Source organism: Euprymna scolopes, chromosome 6 (assembly GCF_053919585.1).
Source record: "Euprymna scolopes isolate OS-2025 chromosome 6, ASM5391958v1, whole genome shotgun sequence".
NCBI classification, from domain to species: Eukaryota; Metazoa; Mollusca; class Cephalopoda; order Sepiida; family Sepiolidae; genus Euprymna; species Euprymna scolopes.
This window is the reverse complement of record NC_136487.1, coordinates 23,015,120-23,035,581: the sequence shown is the minus strand read 5'-3', so window position 1 is coordinate 23,035,581 and position 20,462 is coordinate 23,015,120. Positions and strand designations below refer to the sequence as shown.

Sequence of the window (20,462 nt, the reverse complement as noted above, 5' to 3'; positions counted from 1 at the left end):
CAAGCGCCAACACGTCGACTCTGATAGTTCAGATAATGAACTACATCAAACATCCTCAAAATTTATTGTATTGGAACCCACCGAAGAAACCAAAATAACTGACTTATCACCGTTTATTATACATAAATTATATCGGCATATATTACCCCCAAAAATGTAAAAACTTTAAAAAATAAAACCCTATTGGTGGAAGTGGAAAGAGAAACAACATTCCACTTTTCTCCTAGGAATGAAAACTTTCCACAACATAAATATCAAAACTTATCCACACAAGAATCTGAATACATCCAAAGGTGTAGTAAAATCGAAAGACCTATCAATGTGCGCTACTGGAGAGATAACAAAAGAACTTAAAAACCAAGGAGTAATAAACGTTAAAAGAATTACAATAAAAAAGGAGAATCAGACTATACATACGAACACTTACATTATGCAATTCGATAGACCCACTATCCCAAAAAAATCAAAATTGGGTTCAACGTTTAAAAACCTACTTCGGTGCTTTAAATGCCAGAAGTTTGGGCACCATGAGGATGCATGTAGGGGACGAGCAGTGTGCGGCAGATGTGGCCAGAGAAATCTACACCACACTATCAATGACTGCAATCTTGATTTAAAATGTGCAAATTGTGGAGAAAATCATCCTGCTTATGCTAGAGCATGCAGAATCTGGAAGAAAGAAAAGGAAGTAGTGTCAATAAAACATACCAAAAACATCTCCTTTCTCGAAGTCGGAAAAATAGTTGATGGATACATGAAGGAAAAGACGTACTCTCAAGTCACCTCAAGTTGTATATTATCCAACATCACTAACCAAGACTCCAAATACGAAATACTAATAAACAAATTGTTACAATTGGGACAAAACGACTGGCCCAAATTTATAAATTAAATCAAACCAAACATATCATCAAAAATTAATCATCCCATTAAATCATCAACTAATGTTACCAATAAAACAAATTCTCATCCAAAATCAGAACATCCAAGAAAACAAAGTCGATCAAAAGAAAGACCACAAAAATCACCAGTACGTCGTGCAGATGCTGAAAAAGACGAAACAAAGGAAAAACAAAATCAGTTAAAAGAAAGACCACACAGGTCACCAATATGTCTTCCCCGTGATGACAAAAACACACTTGAAAAACAAACAAAAAATACATCTAACAAAAAACAAAATAATATAAAGAAATTACCACAAACAGAAGCCACCACTACTACTACTACTACTACTACTACTACTAGTACAAATAGATTTACAGAATTAGAAGACATGGAAACTGAAGTTACTCCTCAAACGAAAAAAATAATCATCATGAATTACAAGAAAATCCAATGAAATTTTATTGTTGCAAACAAAATATAATCCTTTGGTTATTTGTCTCCAACAAACCTTCCTTAAGAATGAAGACAATTTGAATATAAAACACTATCAACAATATAACTACATTCATAATACAGGACTTAATAATACTGTAGCCCTTTTCCCCCTCCCATTGCAAAACCCAATCATATTCTGCAAGGGAGAGAACAAAAATGACAAAATCCACTATAAAACAGCCAAACCAAAAGCTACAAATTAAAGAATTGAAAATACAAATACTATTCCCAAAATAACTGGATTCGGCATTAAATACCCCACAGAGGGTTGATATGCCGTTAAACAAGTAAACAAAAAATTTAAAACTCTCTCTCTCATTCCACCCTCTCTCTCTCTCTCGTTCCACCCTCTCTCTCTCTCTCTCTCTCGTTCCACCCTCTCTCTCTCTCGTTCCACCCTCTCTCTCTCTCTCTCTCTCGTTCCACCCTCTCTCTCTCTCGTTCCACCCTCTCTCTCTCTCTCTCGTTCCACCCTCTCTCTCTCCCCCGTTCCACCCTCTCTCTCTCCCCCGTTCCACCCGCTCTCTCTCTCTCACTCTCGTTCCACCCTCTCTCTCTCTCTCACTCTCGTTCCACCCTCTCTCTCTCTCTCACTCTCGTTCCACCCTCTCTCTCTCTCCCACTCTCGTTCCACCCTCTCTCTCTCTCTCCCACTCTCGTTCCACCCTCTCTCTTTCTCTTTCGTTCCACCCTCTCTCTCTCTCTCTCTCTCTCTCTCTCTCTCTCTCATTCCACTCTCTCTCTCGTTCCACCCTCTCTCTCTCTCTCTCTCTCTCTCTCGTTCCACCCTCTCTCTCTCGTTCCACCCTCTCTCTCTCTCTCTTTCTCTCTCTCTCTCGTTCCACTCTCTCTCTCTCTCTCTCTCGTTCCACCCTATCTCTCTCTCTCTCATTCCACCCTCTCTCTCTCTCTCTCTCTCTCTCTCGTTCCACCCTCTCTCTCTCTCTCTCATTCCACCCTCTCTCTCTCCCGTTCCACCCTCTCTCTCTCTCTCTCTCGTTCCACCCTCTCTCTCTCTCTCGTTCCACCCTCTCTCTCTCTCTCTCTCTCTCGTTCCACCTTCTCTCTCTCGTTCTACCCTCTCTCTCTCTCTCTCTCTCTCTCTCTCTGTCGTTCCACCCTCTCTTTCTCTGTCGTTCCACCCTCTCTCTCTCTCTCTCTCTGTCGTTCCACCCTCTCTCTCTCTCTCTGTCGTTCCACCCTCTCTCTCTCTGTCGTTCCACCCTCTCTCTCTCTCTCTCTCTGTCGTTCCACCCTCTCTTTCTCTCTCTCTCTCTCGTTCCACCCCTCTCTCTCTCTCATTCCACACCCCCTCTCTCCCTCTCTCGTTCCACCCCCCCCTCTCTCTCTCGTTCCACCCTCTCTCTCTCTCTCTCTCTCATTCCACCCTCTCTCTCTCGTTCCTACCTCTCTCTCTCTCTCTCGTTCCACCCTCTCTCTCTCGTTCCACCCTCTCTCTCATTCCACCCTCTCTCTCTCTCTCTCTCTTTCGTTCCACCCTCTCTCTCTTGTTCCACTCTCTCTCTCTCTCTCTCTCTCTCTCGTTCCACCCTATCTCTCTCTCTCGTTCCACCCTCTCTCTCTCTCTCTCTCTCTCTCTCTCGTTCCACCCTCTCTCTCTTTCTCTCTCTGTCGTTCCACCCCCTCTCTCTCTCTCTCGTTCCACTCTCCCTCTCTCTCTTGTTCCACCCTCTCTCTCATTCCACTCTCTCTCTCTCTCTCTCTCGTTCCACCCTCTCTCTCGTTCCACCTTCTCTCTCTCTCTCTCTCTCTCTCTCTCTCGTTCCACCCCCCCCCCCTCTCTCTCTCTCGTTCCACCTTCTCTCTCGTTCCACCCCCCCCCCTCTCTCTCTCTCGTTCCACCTTCTCTCTCTCTCGTTCCCCCCCCTCCCCCCTCTCTCCCTCTCATTCCACCCTCTCTCTCTCTCTCTCTCTCTCTCTCTATCTCTCTCATTCCACCCTCTCTCCCCCCTCTCTCTCATTCCACCCTCTCTCTCTATCTCTCTCATTCCACCCTCTCTCTATATATATCTCTCTCTATCTCTCTCATTCCACCCTGTCTCTCTCTATCTCTCTCATTCCACCCTCTCTCTCGTTCCACCCTCTCTATCGTTCCACCCTCTCTCTCTCTCTCTCTCGTTCCACCCTCTCTCTCTTTCAACAGTGCAAAACTGTTTTGTTCAGTGGCTTAATTTTATTAACTAGCAGAACACTCGTTCCAGTACAGGTATTCCATTAGTTATATATAGAGATAGATTATCTTCCTTGCATATCAAATATCTTTTATGTATTTCAATCAACTTTGCTAACTTTCAAAGCATCAAAAGAAATTGTAATGTTTATAATAATATTAAATACAATATTTTCTGTTTCGGAATTCCCTTGAGATTATCATTCTCATTATAAACCTATAGCGCAATGTATGAAGATGTTGAGTAAGAATCAGTTCTGTGATCGTCTTTTAGAGATTAATCGTTTCATTCTCACAATAGGAAATACTAAGAATAAAAATTACCTAACATTTCTGACAGATACGGTCAAAACATGAAGATAACTAAGATGAAAAATATTTTGGAAAATACAAATTGTCAAATTCTATTTTCATAAATTGTGTCGCAGTTTAATTTCATTTATCTATTTTAAAATGCTCAAAGATTCAAAATTTTGTTCTCCATATCTGAAGAATTTATTTTGAAGGGAAAGAGCCATAATTCTGTTTTCTAAAATTTTAAATTTCTCTTGCTATATGCGATTTACTTTGTTAGACAAGTTGCTTTCATTAAAATTGAATTTGAACATTTTTTTTTTTTTTTACTTAAATAAAGCCTTCTATTCTTAAAAGGAAATATCAACAAATATTATTAAAATGAATGTTTATTAAGCAAACCATATAAGCATTGTCACTTTAATTTGTTTATGGACAATTATTCTGTTCCGTTCCAATTATTACACACACAATTCTTCTTCATTGAATTTCTCAGCATCAAACATGGATACCTAATTTGTTCAACGAAAATTTGAAACATGATTATCACAACGCTTTCTCTGTAATTAGACGTTGACATTTAACCTTGAGATACAAATTAAATTTACTGGATTTTTTTATTTCATTAATTTTTTTAGGTTAATATTTTTAACACAGGAAATAGGGCATCATAAAATTATTATACTTATATCATGCTCATCAATGTAGATATCATTATTGGATATACGTGAGTGTTTGGAGGAAGGACATAAATTTTTGCTACTAATAAACTAATACGATCATCATAAGATGCAAGGATTTTCATTGAATTCATCATGTTTAAAAAAGATAGCTTAAAAATAAAAAATCTCTGTAGAACAGGGTCTACACAAGCTTGAAAAATCCTTGAGAATATGGAAAATGTCTCGAAAAATGCCTCGAAAATCATATTCTTTATATCCAGTAAAAATTTGTGCAGCAATATTAAAAATAAAATCGAAAGAAATACTATTAAATTATTGTTATGATCCTTTATCACAAAACTATCTGATATTTTCCATGTTATAACATCAAATAGTTTTGTGATAAAAGGATGTAACTCTTGTATCCACAATACCAGAAATTCAAAATTAAAAGTAAACACAGGGTATACTAATCTATAATGGGGGGGGGTAACATTTAATCACTGATATCTATCAGTGGGTCAGGGAATGTAAATACAGTTATCGACAGGCATATGGTTTTTTACTTATATGAAAATAACTTTTCCTGCTGGCAATTAAGTTTTTTGTTTATTATATCATTGTTTATATATCAAATTTTGTTTAGAAAACTTGAATTTTGTTTGGAGGCGGCCTTGAAAAGTTCTTGAAAATAGACATTGAAAATCTGTATGAACCCTGTATAATGATATTCCAAACAGTTATTCGAAAATTTGCTACTGTACTCTGATATAATGTCACCAGTGATATTATGATACTTAGGTAAAGCATAAAATTTATAATAAATTTTCTTAATGTTGTTTTCTGCTAAGACATGCTGAGAGGGCTCCAACAATATCTTTTGTAGCATCAGCATGCTCCTTCTCTGGAGCACTGACTTTTCAATCCCACTTTCTGACCCTACTGTCACATTTCTCACAGTGGGAGATAAATACCTAGCTTCCGTAAAATGTGACCAATAAGAAATTCAAATAAAGGAAGATTTATTTTTTCTAAACAGATGAAATTAAATAAGGTTTTAAGCAGAAAATCCATTTAGTTTGTGTTTTTTTTACAAATTTTGACTTGCAGTATAACTTAGTGGCATAGCAAGAATGATTTTGTCTACGAATGTCATTTTATTTTGAAACGAGAAATCTGGTGTGCTGGTAAATGTCTTGTGGTAGATAAGAAATAAAGATTCTATTTACTTAAAAATGTATATTTTATTATAAAACAGGTTAGAGAACCAAAGCCATATGACTTATGTAAGTAATGATGTGAGATGTACAAAAACAAAAGTTGTCTTGCGTGTTTGACATGAACACTGCAGTTCAGATTCTGGGAATAATTTCGTTTAATTTGCATAAGGTTGTCTACATACAACGTGAAGCTAACAAACTTTGATGCTATGAAGTACCAATTAAAAATGTCCTATCTTGGAATTTAATATACAAATTTGTAAGAAAAAAAAGTCTCATTTTAATCAGTTTTATTTCTTTTTAATGTTTTATTCTACACTCAAGCATCTTTTTTTGCTATTCTTTCAAGGTAAATAGGTTATCCTGAAATAATGGTTTACTGAAACTTTTGGACAGATACAACTACAAAGAAATCTGCTTTTAAATTCCAAGGTGCATTAATCGAACAAAAAGCATTTAGATCTATCAGCAAATCACTATATGACCATTATTTGCTGTAGATAAAAACCAACCATTTTGTCTTGAGAAAATCTATTTCATCAAATAATAATAAATTAGCAAGTTTATTCGGCATTGCCCTTGGGAATGGATGAGAAAATGGTTAAAAGTTTTCCTTACTCTCACTCTCCACGTTATTTTTGACACACACTTTCATCTGAGTCAATCTACTGTTCGCCTCTCTCTTCAATTATTGCCATTGGTCAACACCTTTCTGACTGCTGAAATATCATAGAAAGAAAAATATTATCAGCAGTTTGGCCAAAATTTTTACGGCAAACAAATATTTAATTACACAGCATATATTATGTTGTCATTGTGTCAAAGTAACGGTTCCTAATTCGATAATTTTCAAGTTTACTAAAAGTATTTTTCATGAAAAATTATTCAAATTAATAAAAAATTAATTTTCTCATCCATTTAAACTAATTAAATTATGCAAAAAAATATTGAATTAAGATTAACAAAAAATGTAAATATTTGGGTTTTGGTCCAGCTTAACTTTTGAAAGGATATAAAAATGACCGCTTATATTTTAACGTTATTAATACACAATTTTTTTTAATTTACAAAGTTCTTCATTCATATAAACTTTACAGTGATAATTCTTTTATGCAGTCTTACCAGAATCATGCTGAATTGGAATATATGACTTTTGTTATGTTTCTTGTGCCAATTCTAAGATTAACCGAAATGTACATGAATGAACTCTTTTACGTAATAGATGGATAACTGGTATCAATAAAAATAGTTTTAATTCTGAACTTTGTAAAATAATAATAAACATTTGTTGCAAATGATTGAAATTATTTTGTAATGATCAATTTATTTTTTTGTTCATTACAGAGAGTCTCATCTGAAGAAACAAGTATTGTTGAATGTAGCAGCACAACCCAAAGAGATTTATTTGAAGACTCAATTACAGACACGTGTAAAGATTTCAATCAGAATTCAACAATATCAGAAACAACAACATTGGTAAGTTATGTCTTGATAGTTGTTTCCAAGTTTTAATTTTTTAAGTATTTATTTTATACAATTCTTGCAGGAAGCAATTCAAGCAGTCAGAACAACATATTATCATATATATATTTCTGAGTTTTGATTTGCTCAGTATAGGTAAATTGAAATTGGTAAATATTTAGTCTTTAACCAACTCAAGAAACACCTGTAATTCTGTGGAAATCAACGAGGAACCCTGTGCAGTACTTACTCTAAGCCTTGAACATTACATTTCTATTATTGTTTTTTTATTTCAATAAATTTAAAGTTATAAATGAATTCATTCATCAATGATCTTCCAAATCATATTCTAAAATCATTCGTTGGCATTTATATAGACGACACAATCATCTATGGCAACACTTTGGAGAGTGGCAATGACCAAAATTTTAGTGATTCTTTCTCTTCCGACCTTAAGCATGTGGTGCAATGGGGAAAAAGGGTGGTTGGTTGTGTAGGGAGAAGGGGAAAATTCATGACGATGACAAGAGGAGAGGTCGAAACTTCTTTCCTTAACAAGAAAAATAAATAAAATCAGCAAATAGCAACGACTCTGAAACAAAAACATTTAAAATAATAATTTTTATTTAACTAGAAAAGGTTTATTTTTGTGTGCAAGTCACAGTCCCTTTTTGAATGTGCGATATCTCGTGCATAAAATTAAAAAGATTGGGATCCATTAATAATGCTGTGAGATGTGTATTTTAATAAGACGAAAGTTCGGGAACATCACTCAAGTGAAAAAAGAATATTGCATAATTGTAAATTGCTGGTTGATTTTAGTGACGGAAAAAATCCTCAGAGACTGAGGGAATTATTAATGTTAGCATAATTTTATGAAGAAAACCTTGCAAATGCAAAATACTAGGAGGGAAAAAGTTTGTGAGAATAAAATATACAGCCATCGTTGTTTGCATGAACTTCATTAGTAAGGGTTTGAGTATTTTGTCAATTTACAGGTTTTTAGAACACTTTTACTAGTGCAGATTTTTACGTAGATAGGAGTCCACATAGTGATAATTTCGAGCAACGATTATTCAGCGGAAATCTGTGTCGAGATCATGGAATCATTGCTGATACTTGGTGCAGTTTTTAACGTCCTCAGATGGAGTCTGACATAAGCGACAATTACGGGTGGCGATGATGGAGACACTGTCTAAACTGATTTGATTTTGGCATGCTAGGCATTTTATATTGAGTTTCTGTAACATTCCAACCTGTTTAGTCTTCATACGCAAAGAGATTAAAAAAAAAAATAGTCCCATGGATTTATATGTGAAAGTGACGCATTACAGCTGCATCTTCATGCACTAACAAGACTGCGTGGGCGACCTGAAACGAAATCACATCGTTCCTGAAATGAATAAATTCCGGCTATATAGATTCTTTTATTTACGTGAAGAGCAACTTGATTTAGCTGGTCACTACAGTTGCTTTTAATGGCTCCAACACCAAGCTTCTTTCTTTTGATCATCAACGTTCTGATTCCAACTTGGCCTAAGTTGAAATGAATGTTTCTTGTCTTTAGGCAGCCCTCTGCTTTGACAAGCTTATCCGACTAACTTTCACTACAGTTCTGAAATGGAAGACTTAACATCAAATCTTTACAATGGCTGTTGGAGAAAGTGTATAAAACCAACTTTAAAATCTAGTGGGCAATGTCCTCTTATCTTCCTTACTACCTCTTTCTCACAGAAGAGATGTTACTAGTCTTTTTCTACTCTATTATTATCTTCATGGCAGATGATCAACTAAGCTTCAATCTATGGTCCATACAGGTTATATATATTATAAACTAAGAAAATTAACTGATGACTGATAAAAATTTCATTATTTATTGAATCATCAAATGTTCAAAAACAAATAAATATTAAGATATTCCTTAATCCATGGAGTTTAAAAAATTTATACTTTTCTCATCGGAGGAAATAGTCAAATAGTAGAAAAGAAAAATTTCTGGCACAGTATAAAAGAGTGAACGGTAGTGGGAAAGAAGGTATAAACCATAATCAACCAATACAATCCAACAGTCCAACACTTTTGTGGACAGTATTATAAAAATAGAAAACTTAAAAGCTCCAACCATGGAACCTTATTGCAAAAATAGGAAAAACTTATAATTCTTAATGAATATATGTAATCCAAAGGTGGGTGTATGGGGGGGGATTCCTAACTAAAAAATAACACAATAGATTTCTTCCAGATTTTTTACTTTAAAAAATTTAGTAATTTGATCAAATGCAATATTTCTAAGCGTATTATACTTGATAAAATTTGAGGAAGATATTGGACATGTACATGCTGTTAGCCACATAGCATATATTTAAGAATCTGTGCTAGTTATTTTCTGTTAATGTAATTATGATTCTGATATATTTGAGTAAAGTTGTCAAACAATACATTCTATTGCTATTATTGTTGTTTCTAATATTGAATGTTTATTCTACATTTTATGGGAAAGGAATTGTCTCAAATTAGATGTAGATGTGATCTGTTCAGTCACAGCAACTACCACTATTTATTCTACTTTGATTTCATTCAAAAATTCATGAACTGTAACATCTTTTAAGATGTGCCTCTTGCATAACTAAAAGTAATGAGTCTCTTTTAATTTGTTATATGGAAGTGTTATTTTTTATTCTTATATAGAGGTAATAGGACTTATTACTTTGCCATTTAATTTACATATGTGTTTGTGGTTTGTATGGACACATGTATGTAAATTAAATGTCAATGCTAAAGAGTCAATGTAAATGGTCACAGAAGAAATATTAAAGTGGTTTAATTAGACCTCGTGAGAGAAGGCAAGAAAAATACACAGATAGCTAAGAGAAAGATGGGTGATAGTTTATTATAAATTATAGCTAATTAGAAAAAATATGTATATATCTCAATCCTAAAACTAAGGTATATTTTAGGGGGTTTTTTTTGTTTTATTTTGTTAAAATATGGAAGAAGAAAGCATTTGGAGAAACCATCTATTAATTCGCATTTTATATAAGACTAGAAAATCAAAATAAAATTGATTTTTTTTTTTTTTTTTTTTTTTTGTCAGCATTTCATAAAGCAATGAAGACATTTGCCAGTAAAAAAAAAATGGATAATTTGTTAAAATTATTCTTTCACACAATTACAATTAAAAAAAAAAAAATGTTCAAGTATGATAATCTTATTATTAATACTAATAATTTACACGTTTTAAACATCCGTCTTGATTTACTAATTGAATTCAAAATTTAAACAAGATCATCTACTTTTTTAATCTATAAAATCTCTGTTATACTTATTATAATAAGAATTGAATGAATGGTATAACTTTTATATTTCACATATAAATTAACAAAATGATGCTATAAATGTGCTTGGTGCTTCTTACTTAAATGTCTTTCTCTAATGAAAAATCTTTCTTTTGAAGGAAACATGCGAGACGAGTTATCAACCAGCTGAAGAGACATCTCACATAATTGATTGTGAATCATCTGTACAAAGTCCTTTAAAAAATATGCGTTATGATTCTTCGGAAAAACTTTCTACTGCTAAATTCTCATTTGACAAGGCATCTGACTCTTCATCCGGATATTCTGCCTATAAAGACAGAATGAACTCTAAAAGTTCCGCGAGTGAACCGGAGTCTGCACTAGCTGCTCTTGACCGCATTGAAGCAAACACCTTACGTGAGCTTGAGGATTTGGGCCGCTACCCAAGCCCGTCTTCTTCAAGTAAGAACTCTGGTTTCACGTCTGCTGATATTTCTCGGAAACTTACTCCTTCATGCAATGCCCCCAGTGATCCTGACATTGAAATCATCGACATTAAACAGTCAGATTCGCCATTTCTGCCTAGCATTGGTCGACGCATTAAAGAAAGAACTTTTAGGTCTGTTATTGAAAACACTCGAAACTACGAGCGTAGTGGAGGTAGTAATAGTAGCAGCACAGGTAATTGTAGTAGCATGGTTGTGGAGAGTTCACAGCCTGAGACTGTTGATGTGATAGACTGTGCCAGTATTATACCAAAGAAAGAACTTGATTATCAAGTAAGCTGCTCATTCACCAATAAATCCAGCAATAGCAGTTGTAGTGTTGGTGACGTCCGGCATGCAATGCCTGACCAAAGTGATAACAACAACAGTAACCCTCCACATCTTCCCATTATCATTGATGATGACGACACTGTGCAATCAGATCATCCTCAGCAGCCAGCTCATTCTCATCTTCATCATCACCGATCTCTAGAGACCTCAAGCCATCACCAAGAATCCATTGAGCGAATACACTACGGTCAGATGGTCAGGATAAAAGACAACAGAAATGCTGACTCTGTTGTTTCATCCAATGCTGATCCAAATCATCTCTTTTGTTTAGACAGCAAGTCCAATTCGGCTGATCGTGTTTTATCAATCGATGCCTACAGGGGTCTACACAAAGACATAAACATTCCGGTAGCAATTGAAGAAAACTATGTTAGCACTAGTGATTCCTCGACCACCCTACTGAACAGTCCGAGCTACATAGATATAAGTCAGCTTAGTAAACGAAAACATGATTACTTGCAGCAACCCAGCCCTAAAAAAATTTGTGATGAGACAAATGTCTCCGTAAACATTGCTAATTTACCAAAAGTGATGGAAGGAACATTTCATATCAAGAACCCAACCATCGCACCAGTTTCTGGTTTTTCTCAAAGCGTTTCCTGCAATATGAACTCTGATAATTCGAGTGAACTAAGCTTAGTTACAAAATTTGAATTAAAGATTGGAATGGACAATAAACTTATTTCCAAATGTGGCCAAATGGATGGTAGTAATAATATGATTGCAGTTGCAGAGGAGCAAATGGCTAAATCAACGTACCGCATGGATGAGATGGTTCATTTAAATGAAACCTGTATCATGCCATCGTCCGTAGATGTTCGTGCCGAAGCTGATACAACGGTATCGGAATATCAGCTTTCACTTTCCAAACCCCCAACAACACCAACATTGGAGTCAAATGTTTCTCAAAGTTCTAATCCCACTGATGTTTCTGAGAAGCAGTCATTTGTCGGATCCAGTAGTATTGACAATGCGCCCATGTCTTCCTTTGTAAGTGGTTCCCATTCTGGCTCCGTGAGCCAAGCCCCTAATTTAACCACCCTTTCCCCATCACCCCCTATGTCACAACGACTGCCCGTTCCCACTCACAGAGGTAACTGTGGCATGCAAGAAAATCCAAATTCCAGTACACCATCGTATAATTCTTCCTTAGTGGAAGGCTCCACATCACACACTGCTACAACAACGACAGATTCCTATAGCATATCAGCTGCTGGCTCCAGTAATCGGAGCCAAGATCTCACAGCTAAAGTGCCATTAGAATCTGGTCAGCACCAACAAAATTTGACCAAGTCAGATGAATCCAGAGCCAACACACCTTCTCAGGCTACAAGTCAGAACAAATTCTCTGCGGAATCGGATGAAACAACTAATAGAAGTTCAACTAACCAGTCACATTCACAGCATCAATGTCTCTCTTCATCTACTTCTGCTGCTATTGCCACGACAACTACTGCTCTTCCTGGTGATGTGTTTAAGAAAGAAAAAGAAGAGAGATTAGGAAAACCAATTCAGGAGCAACCTCCGACTGACTCTTCGAAAACTCTGTACCAGATGGACAAACAAGATGATGCTGATCTGACTGACCCTGGTGATTCAGATGATGGAACGGATATAATGGAGCCAGACATTAAACCATTATTACAAGATGTTGCTGACATTGATTCTGCTATGGATTTTGATGCCGGTCACATGAGGAACTCTGAGGCTTCAACTGGCCCAGGTGACTTTACCCATCAATTGGGAAAGCCACACGGTGAAACTGAAATGGATGTCTGTGATAGAAAAATGGATTTTACAAGATTGGAATCTACCTCAACAGGACCTGAGACTGAACAATACACAGAGAAGGTACATTTACTGAAATCACCGAAAAAGGAAATCATTGATAATGATTTTGTTCCTGCAGTCAAAGTGAAAATAGAACCTGCCAGTTTGGATAAATTAGAGAACACCGATCAAGATGAGAATTTACCTGCAAGTCAAGGTAAGAAAACATTACATTCGTTTTGATTATTAGAAATTGATGTTCTTAAGCATAACACATAATTATAAAATAAGACCAAGACGCCGGAAAAGGACTGTTGCAACGCATCGTGATGGCACTACCCATTGTTACAAAATTTTTAATTTTTTTAAAAGTATTTAGTTTCTGGCCTAGAAAATTGCACCTAGTAGGGTTTTTTGACTACTGAATCCGAAAATCAACCTTAGAAAGCCAGGGGATTTCATCTTGTGGGACTTTTTTCTCATTTATATGCCGAGACAGCTTCTGCAGGAACCCCAATAATTTAACGCTGAAAGTTGACAATTTTCAAAACATCGTAGTTGAAAACGCTCATTTTTCGTCTAATGTTGATAAATATAAGAAAGTTTTATGGCTGCCTGGGTGTAATTTAGAGGTGTTTATCGTATAATTTTATATTTCAGTGGCTAAATTCCCTTACTCTTAGATAAAATTTCAATGTTTTTTCTTCATTTTTATGACTGAATTTGAATGCCTGATAAAAGTTATGAGAAACCTTGTCCAAAAGATACCAAACAAGTCCTAATCTCAAACTCCTCAAATTTTGCAGTAACATGCTCACATAAAGAACTGCTCATTGTACAATTTAAAAAGTTTTACTGAGTCCTCAATTTCTTGCGATAGAGGGCATCCAATTTTCAATTCAGGCAGCGCTTTTTTCTGCAGCCGACTTCCCAGCTTCTCAAACTAGGTATTCACGTACCCCAAAGAAACTGGCAACTTCTTTGTTGGACCATTCTAGTGGAGTCATTGTAAGGGTTTTTATCTTCTCTTGTGTGTGTGCTCTTGTCTGCCTTCTTTTTCAGAAAAAACATGAGACGATCAAAGTTTCTCGCTTTTGCCTTGGTATCCTTCTCCACTAACCGTTCGGTCATATCCATCCGAGAGGTGTCCAGTAATTCAAACAGCTCTTTCACCATTTCCTTCTGCTTCTCGAAACTTCTGTTGGCATACTCGCAGACATCTTTCACTTGCTGGATTTTGGTAGGGCAGGGGATTTAATATATCCTGATAATTCCAGGAGTATCATTTAGGAGATCCTGTTACTCTGACTGATCTAATGTCAATTCAAGCACTTTAGGTTCACACTCTGCACTCTCGTCTTCCAAGGATTCATTGTCATCTGTTGAATCCTTGTCTCCAGTCAGATGCTCCTTCACTCATTTATGACAGTTCTTCCGGAAACAACAGCTTCGTCATTGATTCTGAATTCCATGGAGGTTAGCCCTGCTGCCATACCGAGTGATATGTTGTGTGTCCCACTAGGCTTCTTCTTCTTAGTATGGAGTTTGAACGGGTCGATGCACTTACTTCCTTTCTTGAACAAACCATTGCTATACTTTCTCTCGTGATATTTGCATATACTACCCAGATCACAGTTCTGTTCCAAACCATCTCTCCAACGATAGACAGTTTGTTTGTCTTCAGACAGTTCTGCAAATGATTTCAGTTCTACAGCAGTTTTCTGGTGACATTCATCTTTCAGAATTTTTCCAAAACGTGTCAACATCGCTTCTAACCTATTTCAGTGAACTTACCATCTTAAATCGTAATTTAAAGAGAACAAAATTATTAGGATTAGTGGTATTTATTGTAAGACACTTAACAAAAATGACACTTAATCTATTAAAGCAGAGATATCAAGTCAAAAGTATGTTCATCCATTAACTTTAAATACATGGACAAAACTTTTTTTTTCTTTTCTGTACAATGCATTTTCATCAAACTTGGGGATACACATTCAACGTTATACTCACTAACCCACGAACCCCCAATCCACCACATAGTGGGCCCAGATCACTGATTTGTGGAAATAGAAAGTAGGATTAGTGTTTGTGCTAGCAATTTTAATGGTTTGGAAGAATGATGATGGGTCTACTACACAAAAATATCAAGATTAGAAAAATATCCCTTTTCTAGAGTTTTAGGCTCCATAGCCCTTGACTGGGCCCCATTGAATTCTTGTGTGCACACAATCTGGGAATTTAGTTGGTGGGAACTGCGAGCTATATTCGAAGATTGCTGCAAAGATTTGCTTTTGTGAAATCGCCACTTTGGTAATTTCATCCATTTTCAGATGCAGCTAAAATTGAAACAAATATTCATGTTATGGTAACATTACTGGCAAAAACTATATATATATATATATATATATATATATATATATTGTTTTGTTCGAAAATGAACCAAAAACATTTTTATGTCATAGACGCACTACATATTTTCACATCATGACTTCTATGCTTTTCTTCAAACCAATAATCTTGATAAAGTCTTGTAATCAAAATGAAACGTTGATGAATATTTGAACACTTTTGGTTTTTCATTTTTCATGTGTGCGTGTACACACACACATGCGTGAAAAATGAAAAACCAAAAACTGTTCAAATATTCATCAACGTTTCATTTTGATTACAAGACTTTGTTGTATGAAATTCCTTTTCCTATAATTATTTTCATATAATTATTATTCACCACCCAAAAAACTTTCAATATTTGTGCTGAAAAGCAAAATACATGTCTATTCACAGCTGAACATTTTGCTAACCACATTTCATTTCCTCTGATGATATGAGCTATTATTGAAAATCCATGGATTAAGGAAATTAACATAACCCCCTTCTATATATTCCTATTGTCAAACAATAAATTCTTAACTCTTAACCACTAAACTTATATATTGCTTAAATATTGAGCTTCTCCTTTTTGTTAGGATCACCCTGAAAGTGTGACCTCAAGTAATATCTATCAGGATATTTCACTTGATTTTTAATCTGTGTCTTATCTTGCTTATATATATATATATATATATATATATATATAGAGAGAGAGAGAGATATGAGATGCCTTCAATAAGTTTCAAGACTTTTTTCATTCGAGTACTTTTATTGATAGCACATACATGAAACTCTAGATATTTTATGAATTGTGCAAAAAAAAAAAAAAATTAACGTAATTTTGGTAAAAAAAATCTGTGATTATTGCCTGGTTTTGAGCAGAATTGTAAATTTGACCAAATTTCCCAGAAAAAACTGGTTTATTATTTATTTTGTAAGTAAATAAGTAAATTTTTGTCATTGACAAGCCTGAAAATAGACATGCAATTTTTGGACATTTTCTTCATCTTCAGTTTTTATGAGGAAAGTACACTTTTGCTTATATAAAACGATGTCCGGAAAAAAATTAATAAATTTCCACTGATTTTTTGTAAATTTTTTAAAAACTATTGCAATGACTTACATTTTTTTCCTCAGAAATTTATTCTATATTTCAATTAAATGCTTAAGAACAATAAATAAAGACAAAATTTTTCCAGATATGGTGAAGACTTGTTTGGTATCTTTTGGACAAGGTCTTGCATAAATTGCTCATTCAACTTCAATCTAGTGTTCAAATTCAGTCATAAAAATGAAGAAAAAATATTGAAATTTTATCTAAGAGTAAGGGAATTTAGCCACTGAAATATAAAATTATATAAATGAGAAAAAAGTCCCACAAGATGAACTCCCCTGGCTTTCTAAGGTTGATTTTCGGATTCAGTGGTCAAAAACCCCTACTAGGTGCAATTTTCTAGGCCAGAAACTAAATACTTTTAAAAAAAATTAAAAATTTTGTAACAATGGGTAGTCCCATCACGATGCGTCGCAACAGTTTTTTTTCGGCGTCTTGGTCGTATTTTGGCTGGGCTCAAAAACAGGGTTCCCATTGATTGCTGGATCTGAAATTTGGTGGTTCATCATAACTTATGTATCTCTTACAGGAGTCAAAACGATAAAAAATTTTGAGGGGGGTGGTGAAATTTCGATCTTTTACTGGATGATTTGGCATGGAATGTCCCTTTTATGAGAATATATAAAACTATAGCTTTATAAATATATCTTCTAACTTATTAGATTAAAACTCATAGATTTAAACTATACTTACTTAATCATTATCCAAGATCGATTCTTTAAAGTAGGAGACTTTTTAGCAACTTTTAAAAAAAATCAACCCAAATAACAACATTGTTCTCATCTTCATAAAACATGTAATTTGCTTACATTATTCAAAATAATTTGACAATGACCATCAATTTATTTACCAGTTTTTTGTTTTTGTTTTTTTTTAATGATAAACCCATTAATTTATAAACCATATCACTACAAAAACATTTGTCCAATTCTTCCTACCCGAAATAAGTATTTTTCAAAATAAACTGAAGCAAATTTCACTTCTTAGTCTGTTGAACATGATGCAATAATAATCAAAGGGATGATATTGCTAATATGAAGCAAATATTGATTAGTCATATGCAATGCTGTATGGGCATAAAATTGAAAATCTGACCGACTTTTCTTTATATATTAAATCTTAATAATATGAACAGAATTAAATAAGTCTTTGCATTAATGTTCTTTCTATGTGGTTAAAAACAGTGTTCTTCTAAGAGGATATGATAAGCTTTTCAACATCTAATCTTCTCTAGAATACAGTTATGGCAGCAATTGGTATGCACTTCAAGAAATCTATTACATACTCATCAAATACGTATATGTCACATACTGCATGTATATTCCGGATGCTAATGTGTCTTTTTGAATGTATGTACCAAATACACATATGTTATATACGTACATCAACATTTGTTTCATACAAATGTTGATACAGTCTTTAATCATGTACTTATATACTCAATGCAGTGTTGTCTTTTTGTCTATGTGTGTGTGCGAGTGGGTGTTTAACACGTCCATAAACAATTTACAAAATCTATGGATAATTGAATAAACATCAATCAATAATATCAGGATGGCATGTGTGGGGGTGGCATATGCTTATACACCAAATAACAAATAGACATAGATCTACGTAACGCACAAAGGGAACATACATTGCATTGCTAGTTTCTTTTCTTCTTGTCGCTAGTTTCCCTCGTCTTTCGGACACTGAAATAAACGGTAACACTAGACATTCTTGTTATATTTCAATGTACCTTAGACATATTTATTTTCATGTCTGTACTGATGCATGTCAAGTCTCACCGCTGGATAATCCCTCTTGAGACTATATTGGATCTGTCTCTTCAGTTCCCAGAATCAACTGCTGAATTATCTAACAGTTCACATGATTGAATGCCCATCTATTCCACTTCTAAATCTGACTGCCTTCTCTCCAATTTTTGTGAGTGTATAAAAAATCACTTCCCTTTGTTCTATAACTCTGACCTCACCCCAACCAGTTGTTACATTTGTAAAAGATCAACTTGACTTTTCATATTGTTACAATTTTTCTCTTCGTATCTAACTAGCCCAGCTATGCAAACTGGCTAATGTATCTGACTTTCCCATCATAGGATTCCAATCTGTTACAAATCAAGTTGGTGTCTTTGTATAACGACATATTAACCGGAACAATCTTAAAATATAGATATTTTTCACTGATCACCTATACATCTGCTGCTTCTGTCATTAATGAATAAAATTACATCTCTTTATCTTTGACAGCTTTCATATAATCATTTATATTTGTGTATTTGCAATATTATTGTATTTATTTCTTACAAATAGTTGCCTATCATAATATTAGGTACAATTTAGTTAATTACATTGTCGTTTTACATATATGAAATAAGCTTATTTTTATCTACTACTTGCATTCTAAAAATGATTTTGAATGATTTTTCCTTCGTACACAGACAAACTAGATTTTATATACAGGGTAGTCTGAAAAGATGTATCTATTTTATTATTGCTATCATTCCTATGAAAATTAATCCAGGCTTTTAGGTGAAATGAAACGGGCAACAAGATATTTCATGCAGGAGAGTATCAAAATCGTCCAAACTCAACAATTTCAGAGGGACTTTCCAGTGAGAAACTCTCCAATAAAACTCCTTGACAAATTCAGATGAAGATTAACACTGAAGCTGATATTGGTCGGCCATGATCAGTCGAACAAAAAATAACATTGTGACTGTGAGACAAGTCTGAATGGTCATTACAAACATGCATATGTAAGTAACTACAATGAGATTCGGTTTGGATTCAGTACATTGAGTTGTGCCTGTAAAATGCTGGTGTTCATGTACAACGAGATTTATACTGCACAAAACGTACACGTCTTATAAGACATGTCTATGAAAAAAAAAAAATTATCAAGTTTTTCTTTTAATAATAAATGCTACTTTATCACAATCGGTTACATCTGTTTGCGCCCTTCCAGATTTTTTTTTTTTTAATTCATTTCTTAAATTTGTCAGTCTTTAAAATGTCATTTCTCTGCCATTTATATCAGAGAAACAATATTCAAAGGATTTTCATTTTGTTCTGAACAAAACATAAAAATAATTTATATTCAAATAAATGCTTTCACCAGAAAGAAAATTTACCATTGCATAAATACAATCAAAACATTAACTCAGCAATTCCTTAGAAAACAACACTTCATTAAAAACAAAAACTGATTAATCTCATTATCAACATCACAACATAAATCATCATTACACCATTCATGCATGGAGTATTGTTGCCACATCTAGGCGGGTGCATCTACCACTAGCCTCTCCCTTTTGGATAGGGTTCAAAAAAGGGTGTTCAATCTAATAGGTCCCACTTTGTCAACTAAGCTCCAACCCCTGTCCCATCGCTGCAGTATAGTGTCACCACAGTGCTTGCTTTACAGATATTTTAGTGGAATGTGCTCTGATGAACTCATTGTACTTGTGCCCCCCCCCTTAGACGCACATATCCCCGACAAACCCACTTAGCAACACAATCACACCCTTTCACTGGTGAAGTCCATAAATGCCAGGAAGCATTCTACTGTTTCTTCCCTTGAACAGCTAGACTTTGTAATTCCTTTCCTGCTACCTGCTTCCCTGGCTGTACTGGTATGCAGAAGTTTAAATGTAACGTAAACCAACATCTTGTTAATCTTTCTTAGGTATGGTTCCAAAGAGTAGCCCCTTACATTCAAGTGGCGATATGCCTTGTTAGAGTTGAATGTGAGTTAGAAAAAGAAAAAATGCAATCAAAATATTTTCTTGCTTAAAATGAAGCACATGAGGTATGGAGTATTTCCAACCTTTTTCATCCGTTTCATATCTTAGGAGAGAATTATT

General features: G+C 34.8%; 1 protein-coding gene across 8 annotated transcripts in view; it reads left to right on the top strand.

Annotated features, from left to right (window-relative positions):
- LOC145277569 (uncharacterized) overlaps positions 1-20,462 on the top strand; it is a 449,159-nt gene that overhangs the window by 350,644 nt on the left and 78,053 nt on the right. For all 8 annotated transcript variants that reach the window (XR_013868159.1, XM_080129058.1, XM_080129054.1 and 5 more), the window contains 2 exons: positions 7,092-7,223; positions 10,663-13,327. Coding sequence is in view for 7 of the 8 variants with exons in the window: in XM_080129058.1 (XP_079985184.1) it covers positions 7,092-7,223; positions 10,663-13,327 (2,797 nt within the window). In the remaining variant the exon portion in view is untranslated. The remainder of the gene's footprint in view (positions 1-7,091; positions 7,224-10,662; positions 13,328-20,462) is intronic.